Consider the following 20207-nt stretch of genomic DNA (forward strand, 5'->3'; position numbering starts at 1 on the left):
CCAGGAGTAAGCCATGCTGTGACCTCTTGAGGTGTGTGTCAGTTAATGGTCCACTTGTGGTCGGTATTGTGCATTGTGTTAGTGCTGACCATTAGAGTAAACATTGTCCAATATGCTAGTGCATACACTCCTTTAGGTGTATGTTGCATGGTGCCTGTGGTCTTGAGGTTTTGCAGAGTGCCTATGCCGGAACTCATACCAGTTCAAGTCCACACAGATATAGTGATAGCAGTGCAGGGTTTTCTTGATGCAGAGGTTGTGCTGGCTATCATTGCATGGACAGTAAAGGAGAAAATTGTCCAGTATAGTAAGTTAATAATTCTTCTGATGGTCGGTGTGCAGCATTCAAGTACAAGGGGGTATTTTTGTGAGCAGTATGTCTTTGCTAGATCCAGTTGGGTTTGGGGTTGTGCAGTGTATCAGTGGGTGACACTTTTGGGATATATGGTGTGCACTGTATCAATGCTGTCTGCTTTGCATGCCCACCCTGAACTCAACTACTTTTTGTTTCCAATTCCCAGGTACGGCTTCTCACTGGTATTGGACGCTATAGTGACATGACATACATCTTTGATTTGCTTCATCGGAAGCATCATTTTGAGGTGCTGATGAGGAAAAAGTTGGATACGGTAGGTGTCTTCTGAGTAGGCCCAGGGATCAATTTTCAACATTACAAGTCAGTGTTCTATTCACCTTATTTGCCTGTATTATATTCATATACTCTTATCTGAGGTATAATCTACCCCTCCTGCACCTTGGAGCCTCATCAACCCTCGGTACCCTAGGGTCTATTCTTCCTCATGATAGTGCTGTCTTCCCCCTTCCCTGTCCATACTCCACAGTCCATTTATTTATCAAAGCAATTAATTCTCTGAGTCCCTTTAATCCTTGACATTTCTAGAATGATAAACACGTGGTGAGACAGATGAGTTGAGCATTGTGTTAATAGATTCCTTTGCCTCTCTCTTAAATGATAGATTAGGAATTAGATTTGAATACAGTCATCCTCATTCAGACATGGGCCTCTTTCTGCTGTGGTTAACATCAACCCCACAACGGGGAGTATCCTTGTCTAGATTCATCAGCTAATGTCCTACTCTGATGTTCCAAACAACACTAGTTTATTGGATGCCACCCCAGTCTCTCCTTATCAGTCAAAGCCAGTACTCCATCTGAGGCCATCATGGTAAAAGGAATGGTTACAAATGGAGAGACAAGTACACACACCTTCAAAATCAAGCAAAATATGCCCACGGTGTTCTCAAAGACCACCAGTCCAACCTTTGCGTACCCGCCAGCCAACATCATTATCGAGGCCCGCTGGCCCAGCTTGGGGGGTAGAAGAAGGAACAGTGACAAAACACCAATATACATATCAGGCACATCCCCATGGCTCCTACATCATTTGACATTTCCGTTGTCCTAAATGCATTCCTCTGACATCACGGGGTCAGGGGATCATATCCCTAGTCTCTGCACTTGTGCTGTTAAGGGCAGAGTATATTTGGGTTGCTCTTTCATCATGTGGTTGTGAGGTTCTGTCAATATCTTAGCAGATGTAATTGTTTGATGTCAATGGTATTCTCCTTTCCGTAGTCCAGTAAAAACTATTTAAGCATAACATTTCTATTCAGATATTTGCTACTGACATAATTTTGCTGGTGCAGTCCAGTTCCCTTGACTTTCGTTCCGAGTGATCAGCGAGCTATGCTAGCACTGCCTATTGTGCCAGTGAATTTCAAACTCATCCCATTTAAATTTGCACTAGTAGCAGCTGGGATTTAACTCTGTCAGCAGTATTGTTCAGGCTAAGCCGAACCTAATTATTTGGAAACTACATAGTCGCATATCGGAACAATGGTAGCTGCCAGAGTGGTCATAACACTAGCTCTCCTTAGAAAGTATTCACCATAGGTGAAGCTGTGACCTCTGTCCAACTAGAACCAAAACTGTTGTCCCTTTTATCGACATAGCCCCATACTGCAGACTAAAGAGAACATCTCAGTTGATTTGTTCTCCTGCAGTAGCTGAGCACAGATCCTTTGGTGAAGGAATTTATGCTTCTTCTTAGCCTTTCTCCGGGTCTGTCTGAACCCTGACTGGATATTGCCTTCCTGTTCAAAGACTAAAATAATAGTATGTTCTTGTTCAGTGTTGGAACACTTGGATAGTCTGTTGGAAGTCTATTTCTATCTACACATGGTCAGTGCACCACACAGTTGTGTCAATTGCTCTTTATTTTCTGGAGTCAAAATGAAGAAATTGACAATTTGAAAACTCATCATGGCGCTACATGAGAGCAGGCAATAGTTGTCTCTTTATGGATGCTGAATTCCAGGGCTCAGGCATAGCATTTTTCTTGCCCCAAGGGAAGAAATCAAAATGTCCTTAATGCATGTCTTTTATAGAGGTCAGCACTCATTATGGCTGTACATCTAATCAACTGGCTTGAGTTATTCGTGTGCCTTTTCCCAGTTTTAAACCACTCTGTAGCTTCGCAGATGCTCCCCTTTGATGGATTTATTGTGGCCATGCCAGTTTGGGCTCTCCGATCTTGTCAATCCAACTGAGTAAAGGATTTTAGACCTTACTCAATTTACAGATCTCCTGTCACTCGATGGTTGCAATGCCCATATTTTCTTTTTTCCTACAATTCTTGGAATTAGAAATCTAGATCTGTACCAGATAATCATTGGTCATTTGCATCGGTGAGACAAAGAGGTCTAGTGTGCATTCAGGAAGGAATGCCTCCGGCCCTAATATAAGAGACTATACCTCTGGGTTTGTTACCGGTCATACAAGTAAACAAAGGTAGATGATAACATTTATTAAATGCTTACTTTTTCCATTAATGAGTAATGCCCATTACTGATTACTCGAAAAAAGCTTCAGTTTAAAGTTCATTCCTTTAACTCCCATCTGGGGACTAGGGCCAGTTGGGTGGAGCAGAGATGTCACATGTTGTCATTTCTCCTGTGAAGTTGGTGGAAAGTCTGTGGCATCTGCGTTACAGAGTTGCTAGAGGTTACTAGTTAAGAAACCATGTACTGATTGGTTCCATTCTCTCCCTGTCTCATCTTTCTTTTTTCCTTCCACTCTTGTTTCTCTCTCTCTCCTCCCTTTTTCAGTCTTTCCATTACCCAACTCTTCCATGTTAGTCTTCTTTCCTCTCCTGTCATATTCCTGTCTGCTTTCTTGCTCCCTGACTCGTGTATTTCATTACTCTCTGCCTTTTTTATTTTTATCTCTCCTGCCTCTATACTAATGCTGTCTTTTCACTTTAGACAGGAGGCCTGAAAACAGCTTTGCTGGATTACATCAAGCGCTGCCACCCTGGAGACAGCGAAAAGCACAATATGGTAGCCTTGTGCTTCAGCATGCACAGAGAGATCGGCGAGAACCATGAGGGGGCAGCAAATGTCCAGCTCAAGCTCATCGAGTCACTGCCATGGGGTGTGTATCCTTCAGACTTGGGGATTGATAGACGGCAATCATGAAGCTTCACATCTTTTATTACATTATGCTTTCTCATATTTCCTTTGGGTCTGGTGGTGCAGTAATCCATTACCGATGAATTATAGTCCTTCTCTTCCCTGCAGATCACTGTTATGTGGGTGCATTCTTCCAGGTTGCCCAGATTTCATGAGCAGAGTATCAATTTAAACAAAAAAAATACTGAAATTCGCCAGTTATAGTTTTTGAGGTAACTAGAACTTGTGCCGACACTTAGCCCAGTGTTGTCATCAATTATGTTATTTAAAATATTATCAGTGCTGTCATCAATCAGGTCATTGAACATGTCCTGAGTGATGCAGTCTGTGAGGTCATAAGCAGAGCATGGTGGGGCACAAGTTCAAGTTAGCTCAGTAAACTACAACTGGTGAATGTCAGTGTTTTTTGTTTGTTTTAACTGACATTTTTACTTAACTATAATGTTGCGTTAACTTTGTTTTAACTAAGTGAATTTCTGAGGGTTTTTTTTAAATGTAAAGTAACATATTATGACCGTACCTAACTTTAACGCCACTTTAACTTTAGTTTTTTCCAGTGAAGTTCTAGGTTTGTTTTGGATGTAAAGTAAGATGTTATTACAATACTCAACCCCCTGCTGGGGACCAACCCTGCCTTGCGAGGCGAGGGGTTGTGCTCAGGGCCTGGCTCTGCATTCCCACCCCACCCCGCAGGTGGCCAATACTTTAACGCCTACAGCCTTCAACCATGTGTGGCATTGGGTTAGTTACAACCTACAGCCCGTATTGCACCCAACCTCCTGTGGATCGTAAACCCCTGGCACACACCCATTAACCATTTTTTTGTAATTCATTTTTCAGGCCCCTCTAGATCTCAGTGATCCCAAATATTTGTTTTAATATACATTGTAGGCAGGGGGTCAGGGTAACTACCCTGCCCTCTTATATGGTATTGTTTAAACAATTTCAAGACAGGAGGGGATGAGTGCCACCCGTGTCTCCTGAGCGATCTATTTTTTTAACCTTAATCTCTCCAAAACTACTGAAAAGATGTGTACCAAATCACAAAAATTACGCTTTCTGGGTAAAGATCCAGCTTTCTGCCAAATTTGGTGAAATTCCATTCAGCTGTTTTGGCTATAGCGCTGTCTAAAATTCTCTATGGAAATTACATGGAGAAATTGCGTTTTGGGACCCTTCTTTTTCTTGGCTCCCGCTTGACCCATCACCCTGAGACTTTTCAGGAAGAAGATGAGATGGATGAACTTTCGAATGGAAAGTTTCGGGAAGATTCACCATACAGCTTCAAAGTGTTAAGCAAAACAAACAAGTTATTCTCTCTCTCTCTCTGTCTGTAGACATTTATAACTTGTTTTTCTTCAAAGAAGTTTGAGTAACAAGACCTGTTGTTTTTATTTCTACAAAAAACTTTATTTGTTTATTTCTTTTTGTAAAAATAAAACAGGACTTGGATATGGTATAGATAGCTATGGAGTAGGTGCAACCAAACTTTGTATGAACAGTATGTACAGAGGTCAACAGCTCTATGTAGAAGACTCTAAGAACAATGACAGTAAGGGAACACAATGTGCGCAACTAACACATACAGTACCACCCAATTGAAAAATGTTAGATGCTCAACTTCCTGTGGTTCACTGTCATCAAAACCACAATCAATAAAAGAGTACAGTTAGGAAGGAACATCCAAAAATAGAGTCCATGAAATCTTTCCTTCCGGTTTCAGTAACCTTTTATTTTTTTATTTTTTCAAATTTGCTGATTCTTCAACGAGTTGCTTCAATCGACAATACAAAATCGATTTGTAGATCACAGTTGCATTTTCTACAGATCAACAGCCTTTCTGCCTATGCGTTTCGTCCTACCCTTAGGACTTCATCAGGGCTGTAATAATAAACAAATAAACATACAATTTACACCCGATTTTCACAATATACCAAAATCATGTGATGCAACAAACATTTAGTTTAAATGACCTGATTCTAATACAGACACTTCCTATACTAATGATATATAGCACCCCTCACCAAATGAAAAAGGCAACAGTGACTTCTATAAACTTAATAAATTAACAGTTTCCAATAAACTATAGTAATGATTGTTAAACTTCACACACCTTGTATTTTAGAGAGAAGAATTCTCTTCTTTTTCTAAACATCGAATACTTTGTGTCATAAATTTGCGGCGCGCAACCAGATATCTGTAGTAAATGTGAAATGAAACGTATTGAAAATTCTCTTCTCCATTTAGTTTAAAAGAATTCATCCATCTCCCTTTCTTACATGTTAGAAAATCACATTCCCCAACGTTACTCAATGAACCAGTGTAACCTGATATATGAACTTATGTCTACATAAATACATACATAATTATTATGTTCCTATAATAAAGATCCCTCTTCTTGTTCTGAAAATGAATTATTACTGGTCCCTAATTAACAACGTGCCCCCAAATCTCTGTGATGGATGAGGAATAATACCTGTCTTAAACATTAATATCATAGATAGTTTCCAATTAAGGCTACTCAGGTCCTCCTTACGTTTATATTAACAAAGGTCGCACTAACCTAAATTGATCTTTGAAATAGAAACGTCTCACACCTAATTCCTTATTAAGTCTCTAAAAAATAATCAGAAAACAAAAGGTCCCCATTGAATTAGTACCTAGCAGTATTTACTAAAATCGGGAGGTGAACAATGGGAAAGCTCAAACCTACCTTGAATTCCATAAATTCTTATTTCTCATAATTTCTTCAATACTCCTCTTTTCACTATATCTAAAAGATAATCACTGTGTACAAAATCAAAATCCAAGAACCAGATAATTAATCACAATACTGCCACCCAAAAATATTATTCAACTAGACTGTTTTTAGCTAAAGTCATCCATTACCTCAACTACTGTCATTCGAGATTTCAAAACATATCTTAAAAATAATCAATTATTTCTTCTCTGGAATGGAATTATCCCCAACTCTGTCTCGAACACCCAAACTTCCTAATTTTCACAAGGTGTACGACAAAAATGTTTTACACCTACCAATTACGCCACTGATCAGACTTATCCACTAGTCAGTTCACGGTTGAAATATCCCATCAACATTTTACTCTCAAAAACATACTGAATCTGTTAACTGACAGTCAAGAGTTCGAAACATACCTTGAAAATAATCAATTATTATTTTTCTGAAATCCTTCAGTCCCCCTCCTTTCACTAAGTTCAAAATCTTTCACTCTGCGACAAAAAAAGGCACAAAGTACCAAAGAAAGACTATTAGTCCCTCCACTTTTAATAAAGATAATGTTATATTTTACTGTTAGGAGTTCAAGATATCCCCTAACAAAAACTACTAGCAGTCGACCTTCCCATAATCTTACTCACCTATCAATCTTATTTCACAGCGATCCTCTCCTGCCGCGGGCCCGATAAATCCCAAGCGGTAATAGTCTCTGGATAAACCTGTTTACTGACCAATCACATTAAAGCAATGAAATTTGTGCCAATCACACTCTAGAAATACTATCCCACTGATTACCATACTACTGCTTCCATTCTGGTCAGCCATCGTGAACCAACCTAATAGATACCTTTTACAAACTACATCATTAATATCAATCTACAACGTTAAAAAACCTTTAATATATGATGATATAAACTGAATAACACCTAAAATGTTAAATCTCCATTACTTGAACAAAAATCACAAAGATGGAATTATCCCCAACTAGGTCGCGAACTCGCGAATTTCCAAATTTTCACATTGTGTAAAACAAAGTATTCCACACCTACCATTTGCGCCACTAGTCCGACTTATCTGATTCTCAAAAACAAGCTAAATCTATTAGCTAAACTCAACTTATGTACACAATTATTTAAAACATGTATATCGACTGCACAGTAGCGCCCTAATTACTATACCAGTCTACAACTCACGACCTCCAAATTTGTATTTACACCAAATTATCTCAAGTAGCTAACACGCACCACACGATCTAAGCCTGCTCTTAAACGATCTATTATAACAAATCCCTGACAACAATATTCCATTCAGACTGTGATATCACATAGGCTTCTAATTCTCATGAATAAGATCTAACACATATCTTAAATACATTTTTATCATTAATTACTTTATAAAAAATATATATAACAACTGAAATGGCACACTAGAAATAATTACTAGTAGCATCTCGCGTTGTATATCGACTGCCCAGTAGCGCCACAATTACTATGCCGGTCTAGAACTCGCGACTTCCAAATTTGTATTGACACCATATTATCTCAAGGAGCAAACACTCACCACACGATCCAAGACTGCTCCTAAACAGTCTATTATAACAAATGTCCGACAACAATATTCCATTCAGATTTTAATATCACATAGGCTTCTAATTCTCAAATATAAAATCTAACACATATCTTAACTGCATTATTATCATGAATTACTTATAAAATATATATTTCAAATGAAATATCACACTGGAAATAATTACTAATGGCATCTCACGTTAAACAGAAACCCTTGATAACCCAATGTTTTACTCTGGCAAGATTATACCAGTCGATATGAATACAGACTTTAAACCTTGTCTAATTAATGTTGCCTAAGACACTGTAACATAAAGCCCGAACTCGTCCCAGTGTTCAACAACATCACATTGTCTGTACACACTCTAAAAGGTTAAAACTATGTGAGGAAATAGTGCAATTCAGAGTCGATGTTCAAACCAAAACGCACCGCTCTACATCTACTAATCCATCTGGATTCTTGCTGTCTCAGATGTAACACTAAGTCTCCTCCTCTTGGTCCTAATACAATTTTCTGCACACCATGAAATTTAAATGACTTATTTTCACTGTGCTCAGATTTAATATGTTGATATAAGGGAGACTTCACATCCTCATTCATGATTGCCCGTCTATGCTCTTGTATTCGTAGTTTCAACATCCTCTTAGTACTCCCAAAATACACCTTGGAGCAATTACAAATGATCACATACACAACACCTGTGCTATTACAATTCATAAATTCATTAATAATATAAGTTTTATCTGTATTATAGTTGAATGATTTAGTTTGATTAAGGCCAAGAGCACAGATATTGCAATTATTACATGTATAAAAGCCTTTGGGTGGAGATGGCAACCAGTTTGTGCCCTCATCCTGTAGCTTCTCTACATAGTTTTTCGAAATCATGCTCCCCAAATTTGGACAGTTTCTATAAGTGATTACCGGTTTTTCCGGAATTACGCCCACTAATCCAGGCACACCTTTTAGTAGACTCCAGTTTTTATTTAAAATTCTGAATATCTGATTAGTCTCTCTACTGTACGTCGATATAAATGCAATCCTGTCCTTAGCTTTGAACTTATTGTTGTTAAAGTGCTCTCTCTTGTAATTTTCTCTATCTTACTTCTTGCTTGAGAAAGAATTCGTTTAGAGTAGCCTCTATTTAATAAGCGGTTTTGCAATTCATCTAAAACTGATCTAAAATCATTTTCCTGACTGCAGTTCCTTCTTAAGCGAACCATTTATCCATATGGAATTCCCTTAACCACTGGTTTGGGATAAGCACAGTCTGCTCGTAAAACTGAATTAGTTGCTGTATCTTTCCGAAATAGTCTGCTCTGAATGGAGTTGTCACATATAAACAACTCAACATCCAGATAAGCAATTTTTCTTACATTGTGACACATAGTAAACTGTACATTAAAGTCATTGGAATTTAGATAGTCAAAGTATTCTTTCAATTCCATTACTGTACCCCGCCAAATCATCAGAACGTCATCTATAAATCTGCCCCAAAAGACGATCAAGTCTATCCATTGTGCTGCTCGTCGTGACCAGGCATGCTCCCTCTCATACCAACCCATGAATAGGTTGGCATAAGAGGGAGCAAACCTGGATCCCATTGCAGTCCCTCTTATCTGACGGTACCATTCACCACCGAACAGATTATTATTTAGAATTAAGTCACACATTTCCAAAATCATATCTGAATGTTCTAAATGGCTAGCACTTCTCTGACTTAAAAAATGTTGCAATGCGGTCTCCCACTGTCACTCTTGATGCAAGTGTATAACCCTACTACATCTAGGGTTACTAACATTAGACTTTCGTCCCATACAATATCTTTAAGTTTATTCAAAATATCAGTAGTATCCTTAACGTACGACGGCAAATTTAACACCAGTGGTTTTAAAAACAAGTCCACAAATTCTGATACATGCTCAGTGATACTACCCATACTTGACACGATAGGTCTTCCTGGTGGATCGACCAGAGATTTATGTACCTTAGGTAATGCGTATATGAAGGGATGTACAGGATGAATCACATTAAGATATTTAAATTCCTTTTCATCAAGTAACCCTGCTTCCTTCCAATCATACAGCTTCCCTGAGATCAACCTGCTCGCCTCTGGAATGGGATTATAGGATAGTTTTAGATAACAGTTCTTGTCGTCTAATTGTCTCTTCACTTCTGCAACATAGTCAGTTTTATTCATTAAAACAATATTCCCACCCTTGTCAGCTTTCCGTATTATTATGCTGTTATCCTGTTTTAAAGTTCTAATGGCTCTTATTTCATCAATTGTTAGATTACTATGTGGTTTAACTCTACAGCTGTTGTTCATCCTCCTATCCGCAAGTTTATGTAACTCTTCAACAGTCCTAGTTACAAACAGGTCAATTGCTGCATATTGTGTTCCTTGTGGTACAAACTTTGATGCTGGATGTAAACCACTAGTACAGTCATAATCCACTGGTACATTTAACATACTAGCTACATCATTTAAACTAAGATGATCACCTTCCGTTAGTGACATAAGTAACTGTACATGTTTCATATTCTCAATGGACATCCCAGACACATTTTTTGAAATATTCATGTTTCTAGACAAATCGAGTGTTGCAAAAAAACTCTTTAATTTCAGCTTTCTGGAAAATTTATACAGGTCAATCTCTAAATCGGTAATATTACATGAATTATCAGGGCAAAACGTCAATCCTTTTTGCAAAACCGCCAATTCAGAACAAGTTAATTCTCTATCAGAAAGATTAATCACTTTAAGATCATCTCGCACATTAGTTTCCCCAACTACTTCTTCTGGGTTTTGTCCTGACTCCTCGTGCCTATTCTTGCCACCCCTACATTTGCGCCTGCTACGCCTAGTTCTGGCACAGCCTTTCTTCTTCCTCTCTTCATTTTCTGAAGCTCCTCGGAAAAAGAGGAGCATATATTAGTATGAACTATAACAGGGTTAGCTACCCTTAAATCCTCGCTAGATGACAAATCTGAGCTTGTATAATTCACTGAGCTTAATTCCTCTTGGATACTTCCTGTCTTTAATACTCCTTTCGGTGCCTCATCAAAGGCTTTTCCGAAAGTAAACACCCTGCCTTGACTATAGTCCCTTTCATCTCTCTTGATTTTACTAAGTTTTTTATCTTTAATTTTTAATTGATGTCTGTTAATTACATCTTTCAATATAGCATAGTTCTTATCAGCCAATTCAGGTACATTTAAATCCTTAATCTCTTTCTCCAATTCTATAATCTGCCCCTTTAATTTTTCCACCTTTCTTTCTGCATTTCTGATTAAAATATTTATACAGAAAGAAGAAGAGTGTAGATTATCTTCCCACTCCTTTAATAGATCTTCATCAAGATCATCAAATGTAGGGAAGATTAAAATTCTCAGCCCCCTGGGAATTCTTTTTTGATCTAGATAGTTCTTAAGCGTTACCCCATCCCACCATTTAGACAACTCTTGTTTTTTTTAGTCTCTCTAATTTCAAAAATTTTGCCTTCAAACTGTTGTTAGAATCTTTTCTTGTTTCAATGTTGCCTTTTTTAGTCTGTGCAAACAACTCAGCCGCTAATAACTCTCTGTTATCCTCCATATTTAAATTGATATCACGTGGAGTGTTGTGCCGCACACCCTTTCTTTAATACAAGACTCTAAGAACAATGACAGTAAGGGAACACAATGTGCGCAACTAACACATACAGTACCACCCAATTGAAAAATGTTAGATGCTCAACTTCCTGTGGTTCACTGTCATCAAAACCACAATCAATAAAAGAGTACAGTTAGGAAGGAACATCAAAAAATAGAGTCCATGAAATCTTTCCTTCAGGTTTCAGTAACCTTTTATTTTTTTATTTTTTCAAATTTGCTGATTCTTCAACGAGTTGCTTCAATCGACAATACAAAATCGATTTGTAGATCACAGTTGCATTTTCTATAGATCAACAGCCTTTCTGCCTACGCGTTTCGTCCTACCCTTAGGACTTCATCAGTGCTGTAATAATAAACAAATGTAGTTTGTAAAAGGTATCTATTAGGCTGGTTCACGATGGCTGACCAGAATGGAAGCAGTAGTATGGTAATCAGTGGGATAGTATTTCTAGAGTGTGATTGGCTCAAATGTCATTGCTTTTATGTGATTGGTCAGTAAACAGGTTTAAATAGGGAGTAGCATCCAGAGACGATTACAAATTGATTTTGTATTGTCGATTGAAGCAACTCGTTGAAGAATCAGCAAATTTGAAAAAAGAAAAAAATAAAAGGTTACTGAAACCTGAAGGAAAGATTTCATGGACTCTATTTTTTGATGTTCCTTCCTAACTGAGCTCTATGTAGAAGTCTATTCATGTGTTCCTAACCTTGTTATGCCATAATGAGCCCACTAAATACAGAAATCAACAAACCATGTCTTCTGGCAGAGTTGCCTGTCCTTGGCTCGGAACAAACCCAAGTAAAGATAATGGGAAGGGGTAGTGAATAAAAGGGTGAAATTGAGGGAGTAGCCTTGGTCAGATTTAAGATTGATGAGCTGGAGAAGTAGTGATTGGGCAAGTGGGCCAGTTTTAGTCAGATTAAGTAGAATGGGTGCGCCAATGGCATAATGGAGGGGGACGACACTTTGCCTACTTATATGCCCAGGAATTGAGGAGATTGATTCTGTAATGATGTACTGTGGTAGAAAAAGTGGCTTGGGCAGAGGCGTGCAGGCTGCAGCGTGTGCTCTCGGATACTAGAGTAGAGCACCCCTGACCCCACTATAGGGCATCTTCAGAGGCCTCTGAAATGCTCCATGTGTAGTGCTGTACTTTCAGCTTCTGCCCGCTTAATGAAAACATTTCGTCAGGGTTTATAAAAGGGAAATGCCCTGGCCCTCCAACTAGTGGTGATAGTTTGTTTAGCCGTGAGGAAAGCAAGACTGGCAAAGCAAGATGCCACTTAAACAAAAAATATTTGTATTGATGCTTTCGTCAATAACAACGTAATTATTGCACTGCATCTTCTTAAAGCAGATACCTCGCTCAAGCGAGATGCCACTTTATTTCTTTTTAGATCCTATGTTTACACCATGGGTCATTGATTCAGAGTTCAGAGGGACAGGTTTTGCAGTGAAGAAAGAGATCAATTCTAATTTTCTGGGCCAATAGATTCTCAGGGAGGGAGAAGATCAAAGCATGTGGAAAAGCCTATTGTGTCTGCCAGGTACCCACAGTCAATGCACTATAAATGAACTGGTCAGGGATATTTGTTAACATTTTTTCACCTCTTTCCATCATCCCATATGAAATGAGGAAGATGAGAAATGTGTCCATGACCCTCACTCTAGTTGCAACAACCAGGACAAGACAGCCCAGCTATTTAGTGCTCGTGGAGATGCCAGTCATCCACCCACAAGAACATCATGTTTGAGGCCAGACCTTTCCCCTCAGCATCAGGGCCATCTCTGACACCCAGAGCACAAACACTTGAACCTTGCAATCTGGCACCTAGAGTTTGGCTACCTCAGACAGGAATGCATGCTCATCCTTTGAGAGACATACAAGCCCACTACCTCCGCCTGTTTCACCAGTAAAGAGATTCATGCACTGCTGTACATTCAAACAGTTAGATCTCTTTAAGGTTTCTGTGCAAAAGATTGTGTTACCTCCTACACCTGAACTATGCAGATCTTGCTTACACTTCCATATGCTCACACTTAACTTTGGTTACAGTGCATTTACAAACCAACAACACTTTTCAAGATCCCAGTCATTAAAGCCTTCATGGAGTTCCTTAAACTGGAAATACCTCCAAAAACCGCACCTGTGTCCTCGCAAAACTCATTGCCCAGCCCTTCAAGTCCCTTACCTCATGTGTTCTACAGCTTTTGTCTTCAAAGATGGCTTTCTTAGTGGCAGTCATCTCCCTCAGATGCATGTTATTACAATACAGGAAGCATCCATTCAGGATCATAAGGATAGGGTAGTTCTTCACACCACCTCTAAAATTCTACCAGAGGTTGTCTCACCTTTCACATGAACCAGACCATTGATCTGCCCATCTTTCAACCACAGTCTATATCAGAAAGGGCCCTTCAAAACCTAGATGATACGAGGGTGTTCACGTATCATATTGATAGAACGAAGCATTTTTGTAAGTTCAATAACCTTTTGTAACTTTGCTAAACTCCACAGAGATCAGTCAATCTCTGAATCCGGCATTGTTAGATGGATTGTCAAGTGCATCCAAACTTGCTATGCTGAATCAGAGCAGACACTCCCGGAGCCTGCTGGAGCTTACTCCACACATAAAAAGGGTACCACTTTTGTATTCCTTGGTAATAGCCCCTAAGTAGCTAAGAGAAAGTGCCTCTTTATGCTTGGTCACACCCAGTTTTTGTGGACTAATGATGCTGGTTTTTTTTACTGCACTTGGACACTTACTAACCAGGCCCCAATTCATGTTCTTTGGCTTCTAAACATAGTACAATTGGCTAGCCTGTAATTGGCATATGTAACTACCCTATAAGGCCATGGAATATGGTGTCCAAAATGCACCTATTACAGGGAGAGTTAAATGGCACCTATGGACTCCAGCACTATTGTGCAATCCACTAATGTTACCAGACAAACATGACTCCAGGCCTACCGCTGTAGCCTTGGCCTCTGGTATTTTAAACCTGCAGCCCAACCTATCAAAATAATCCTTTTTTTACAGGAGAAAAGGTTCATTTTAAATATTAATAAGTCACCCCTATGCAGAATGTGCAGCCCACAAGGCAGGGTGCATGATATTTAAAATTAGGACATGTAGAAATTTCAGGTTAACATGTCCTTAGAGTGACTAGCACCCAGAAGCTATTTTTACTGTAGCAAGGCTGGGTGGCCGATAGAGAAACAAGGGTAGGCGTTACTAAATATTAATTCTGATGTCTCTCAGTTGGGACCAGCTAGAAATATAATTAAATCAGTCTTTTTAATATTTATTAAAATCCCAACTTAATGGTGAAGTCAGATTTTTAATAACTATTAAGGAAAAATAACTTTCGAGGCATGTGTGGCTGTAGATACACATGATATGCATACTGCCATCTAGTGTTGGGCACGGATGTCTGCAAGTTGTTGTCCCCCCATCGGCTCTATTTTTAGATAGTTTTTTCCATCATTGGGTTCGGACATGTGCTTCCGTGCTCCAGATTGACTCCATCGCGGTAATCAATTTCGCTTCTCTTGTGCCCTTTTTCTCCATCAGTATTGTTTTCAATCGCGTTTGCCCCTTTTCTATTGTATCAAGCCAATGCTTCCAATTAACATTCGGGACAGTACGTCGGTCGAATCTGGCCTGTCAGGGCCTCTCCTTCCTTCCCTTCAGTCCGGTCTCACCATGACTTGCCTGTGGTGGAATGTACAACCTTTGAATACTGTCCTTGGTTTTGTGCGAAGTACCCCTGGGTCGATCGCCACCAGATCTGTAAGTTCTGCCTCTCATCCGAGAATGACGAGGCCTCTTGTCATGCATGTTGGTCCTTTTGGTCGAAGAAGACCCTTCGAGAACGCTGGGCCCGTCGACTTGTGGTGTCACGTGGGGGTGGAGAAGATACTCTTAGGCACCCAGGACCTCGTGGGAAACATCATCCTGGGCCTTCAACCGCCGGCAGGAGAGTTCTGGCTCTAACCTCGAGATTGAAGACCTCCTGCCGGTTCAACAGGTTCTGCGTACAGCTCCCCCAACCTCTTGACATCGCTTAGCTTCTACCCGACAAGGGGCCTTCAATCAATCAATCAATCAATTTAGCTTTATTCGACCATGATAATTACAGTCATAAAAGCTCATATCACAATTATTAAATATTAGCATAAAAAAGTTAATAATAAAAATATACAAGTTAAAAAGGTGAAATACCAAACACACATAGCATTAAAAATTTACATCATTTAAAATCCCAAAACATTTCAAATCCCACTGCACCACCTAGGAAGAAGCCTCCAAAGGCTCAAATGACATGCTTTTCCTCTGCCACAGGACCTTTTTCAAGAATTTGGATACCCTCCAAGCCACGTGCTCATTCTCTAGGAATTGTAAACGCACAAGCGCTGGTCGGCATTGCCTAAGGCCCTGCTGTCTTAAAAGAGGCAATAGCCAGATTTTCCTTAGTTCTGAGAATAACTTGCATAAGAAAGCTAAGTGGATAGTGGACTGCTCTGAATGGGAATCACACAGACAGGGAGGTAACAATATTGACCAGTCATTCATTTTAGGAGTAATCACTAATCTATGTACCGTGCCCAGTCTAAATCTTATCAATAGCATTCTGTCATAGCCGCTTGGGACAAAATATAAATAAGGTTCCATACCCAGAGAAGTAAGCCTTAACTGATGTTGAATAACTGTGGGTTTGGAGGCTTCATCTGCTATTCCCAGAGAACCCAACATTTCAAGTCCCTCTATCTTCAGGGTTTTTCCCGAGATTCGGGCCATAGTGCTGGGGTTTGAATAAAAATCTGGGTGTCCGAGATCATTCATGAACCTATAAACATACTTGAGCCAGGGACTCTTTAACGCCCCATCCAACCTTATACAATCGCGCAGGATATCTCTATTTAAGTGTGTCTGATCACTAACCCATATCCTGTGCCACAGGAGTATTGGCTCCAATTTGATGAGATCCACTAAATACGGGAGGCCCAACTCCTCATGACACGCAAATGAAGACGTACCAGGAGGGACGGAAAGAATGTCCCGGAGGAAGGCATTTTCCACAGTTTGTAAAGGGGAAGAATTGGCGATGCCCCACACCCCTGCCCCGTATATCAATGCTGAAATACACTGGGCCTTATATAATTGCAAAAGTTCGCCGGGCGACTTCCTGCCCAGTTTCTTTGCAAAGATGGCAAGAGCACTAGTTGATCTACTAAAGCCCAGTTTTTTCAGCTCAATTGAACAGGACCATTCTCGTTAAAGAGGACGCCGAGATACAAGAAAGTACTTGTCGATGCTAACTTCATACCATCCAGGCAGATGTCCATATCCGTGTCCCTACAAGTCCCTGTGCCACAGCTCATTATAAATGTCTTGGAAAAGTTAATACTTAAGCCCAAGTCAAGCATAAAAGTGTTAAAGCTGTCCAGAACCCTCTGTAAGCCATTTAGTGTACGCGCCATTAAAACTGCATCGTCTGCGTATAAGATAGCCGGTATAGGTCTCCCACCTGCTTGAGGAAAATCTTCTCCACTCTTTAGGAGTGCCTCAGCCAGCCCGTTAATGTATAGGTTAAAAAGGAAAGGGGCCAGCACACAACCCTGCCTGACCTCTCTTCTAACAGGAAAACCTTCTGTGCGCTGGCCCTCCACCCCATCTCTAACGCTGGCTGAAGCTCCCTTATAAAAACGCAGCAGAAAGACAATAATATTTGGGTCCACCCCTAAGTCAGCAAGGATCTCCATAACCTGGCATGGATTTCAGAGTCAACTGCTGCGGTTAAATCAACGAAGACTAAGTAAAGACTCCCCTTTTTGGCTCTCGTATATTTCCCAACGATAATAGCCAGATTTAAACTCTGTTCAGTAGTGCCTAACCCCTCCCGAAACCCATACTGAAGGTCAGACAGAACGTGTTTTTCTGTTGCCCAGTCTTGTAATCGCTGCAGGACGACTCGACCTGCCACCTTCACCATGAAGTCAAGAAGGGAAATTGGTCTATAACAACCAGGATCTTGAAGATTTCCCTTCTTGAATATTAGAACAATAATAGACTCCATCCAGGTCTTCGGTAAGGTAGTACAATCACTGGCGTTAACCAACTGAGTTAGTAGTGGGCCCCATAGCAGGACGTTTGACTTAAATAAGTCAACTGGCACCCCATCGGGGACCGGGGCCTTACCCCCCTGGCTACGAGCAAGAGCCAAGACCATTTCGTCCAGCGTTACATGAAGGTTACCATGATGTATAAAATTAGCTCCCTACAGTAACTGCTCATCGGAGGCTGGGCCATTGTATAGTACAGAAAAATGACTTACCCAGTCTTTTTCTGGGTTCCGGGTGGTGGGCGGACATCGGAGTTTGGAATTGTGAACCAACCCGTGCTTTACCAAGTGATTGTGACGTTCTCTTCCAGCGAAGGAAACGAATACTGATAGCGACCCTTTGCGCTGTGGGCTGGCAGTGAGCCGTCATTTGAGTTAGGGAGGTACTACAGACTGCCTAGGACCCTGTCAATTCGATTTAGCGCCTTATTTTCAAATTGTGGCGGTGGGATTTCTTTATTTGAATATGTCAGCAGTTATGTGTTAACCCTGTCCTGAGGAGGCCGAAGAAGGAGTAAGGCCGAAACGCGATTGCGTAGACACTTCAAAAGGAGGAGTCGTGGAAATATAATATTGTGTTGATTTTGTTTAATGGTACACTAGGATGGTCTATACTAGTTAAGAGACCTCAGTGTATTATCTAGACTACCTCCTAGTGGCCCTCTCAGAAATTGTAAGGAGGACACTAGTAGAAAACAGTTGGTTTTAGGGTTAGTATTGATGTCTTACTGTATGTTTTGATTTATGTCATGTCATTGTGTATGTACATTGTTTTGTGTATACATGTTCTTCTTCATGAGCAGATGTCATTTTCTATGTAGTTTGAAAAATATTTTGATAGAATCTTTTTAGAGTAATTACCTAAGAGAGAGTAATTAAACGTGCTCTACTCAAAAAAAATTTCTCTGAGTATTAATTCCTTTAGACCATTTTTGCTTTGTATGATATTACGTAACTTACCCAGGTTTATAAAGGGTCAATTGGGTATACCCCTGTTGTTTGCACTTTTAAATAAGTCAACTGGCACCCCATCGGGGACCGGGGCCTTACCCCCCTGGCTACGAGCAAGAGCCAAGACCATTTCGTCCAGCGTTACATGAAGGTTACCATGATGTATAAAATTAGCTCCCTACAGTAACTGCTCATCGGAGGCTGGGCCATTGTATAGTACAGAAAAATGACTTACCCAGTCTTTTTCTGGGATCGCAATCTCGATGGCCTCCTCCCCTACACAAGGGCGGGGCCCTTACAATCTTCCAGAAGGCCACAGAGTCCTTCTTTTGGGCAGCTGCATGAAGCGACTCCCAGGCTTCCTCCCTCAGTGACCTCTTTCTTTCAGCAATAGTTCTCTTATACAATGCTCTAGCCCTCCTTACCTCCTCACGCGATCTAGGTTGTCTATGAAGCTCAGCCTTCAGATTAGAGTAAGCCTTAGTACAAGCACTGTTAAACCAGCCAGGGATTTTCAGCCCATTACGGCATTGGACACTCAGTAAGCTCCTAACCTCTTTGGTTATCTCAAGGAAGGAGTGCACTATGTCATCTGCAGTGGAAAGCTCATTCAAACAGATGTCAAAGGCAGTTTTGCAGGATAAAATGAGCTGTTTGGTCAATACCTCAGGGTCAACTTTAGACCAGCGAAGAGCAAACCCATTCATTTTTTTCAGCTCTAAGGTACCCATCACCCGGTTCACTTGGTTCTTCCCCACAGGACTTTGGGCAGGTAAATGTAACTTAAGGCAAAGGGGATACTGATCGCTCAGTGCAATGGTCCCTATCATAAAAGATAGCAAGCTCGGGGCAAGGGAATGTGAAAGCAGCATGAAGTCGATGGTGGTAGCAAGGCCTCTACCGTTAAAGGTCGGGGACATAATCACTGGGGTGGGAACGAGTTCATTCACAACTCTCAGATCGTATCGGGACATTAATTCATTAAAAAGGTCCCCGGCCTTTGTGTGTGAGAAATGACAGCTGAGGACCCCCTCATTAGTGTGAATACCACATATTTTCAAATTAGCTGATTTACACAATGCGCAGTTAAAATCCCCCAACAGAATAATCACAGTGTCCCTAGAGCACAAATTACAAATCGCATCCAAGGCCTCACCAATCCTTAAAAGCTCCATCCCCAGCTCTCCCGCAGGAACATTATTATAGAAATTTACCATGAGCACTCTTTTAATTTTTTATGTACAATTGAATAATCTGGTAGTAGCAATCCCCAACACAAAAAAGAATCTTGTCCACCACTAGCATGTTAGAAATATACAAGCACAACCCTCCCTTAGGCCTTCCTCCCAAACCCTTCACCGCAGGGGCGTTGAAAGTCATGTAGCCAGTGAAATGCACTGGCTCCAGCTCCCATGTTTCTTGTAAACACAAGATATCAGTGCTATCTATAAACTCACACCAAAGTGGATTTAAAATCTTCGCACAGAACCCAACAATGTTCCAGGAGATGATACTAGTTTCTATCTTTACTTTGTTAGAAGTAGGGCTCACTGGGAGAGTGGGTAAGTGGTGACTTGCACTGTGAGAAGACCCTTCAGTGATGCATAAAGCGCTAAAATTATTTCTCAAAACTTCTATATGGGAATTACTGCAGGTAGACTCCATACGGTTACTC

General features: G+C 40.4%; 1 protein-coding gene across 1 annotated transcript in view; it reads left to right on the forward strand.

Annotated features, from left to right (window-relative positions):
* SPG11 (SPG11 vesicle trafficking associated, spatacsin) overlaps window positions 1-20207 on the forward strand; it is a 623940-nt gene that overhangs the window by 473122 nt on the left and 130611 nt on the right. The window contains exons 36-37 of the mRNA XM_085644681.1: window positions 522-629; window positions 3285-3453. Of these exons, the coding sequence (XP_085500807.1) occupies window positions 522-629; window positions 3285-3453 (277 nt within the window). The remainder of the gene's footprint in view (window positions 1-521; window positions 630-3284; window positions 3454-20207) is intronic.

Source organism: Triturus cristatus, chromosome 3_1 (assembly GCF_964204655.1).
Source record: "Triturus cristatus chromosome 3_1, aTriCri1.1, whole genome shotgun sequence".
Taxonomy (NCBI): domain Eukaryota; kingdom Metazoa; phylum Chordata; class Amphibia; order Caudata; family Salamandridae; genus Triturus; species Triturus cristatus.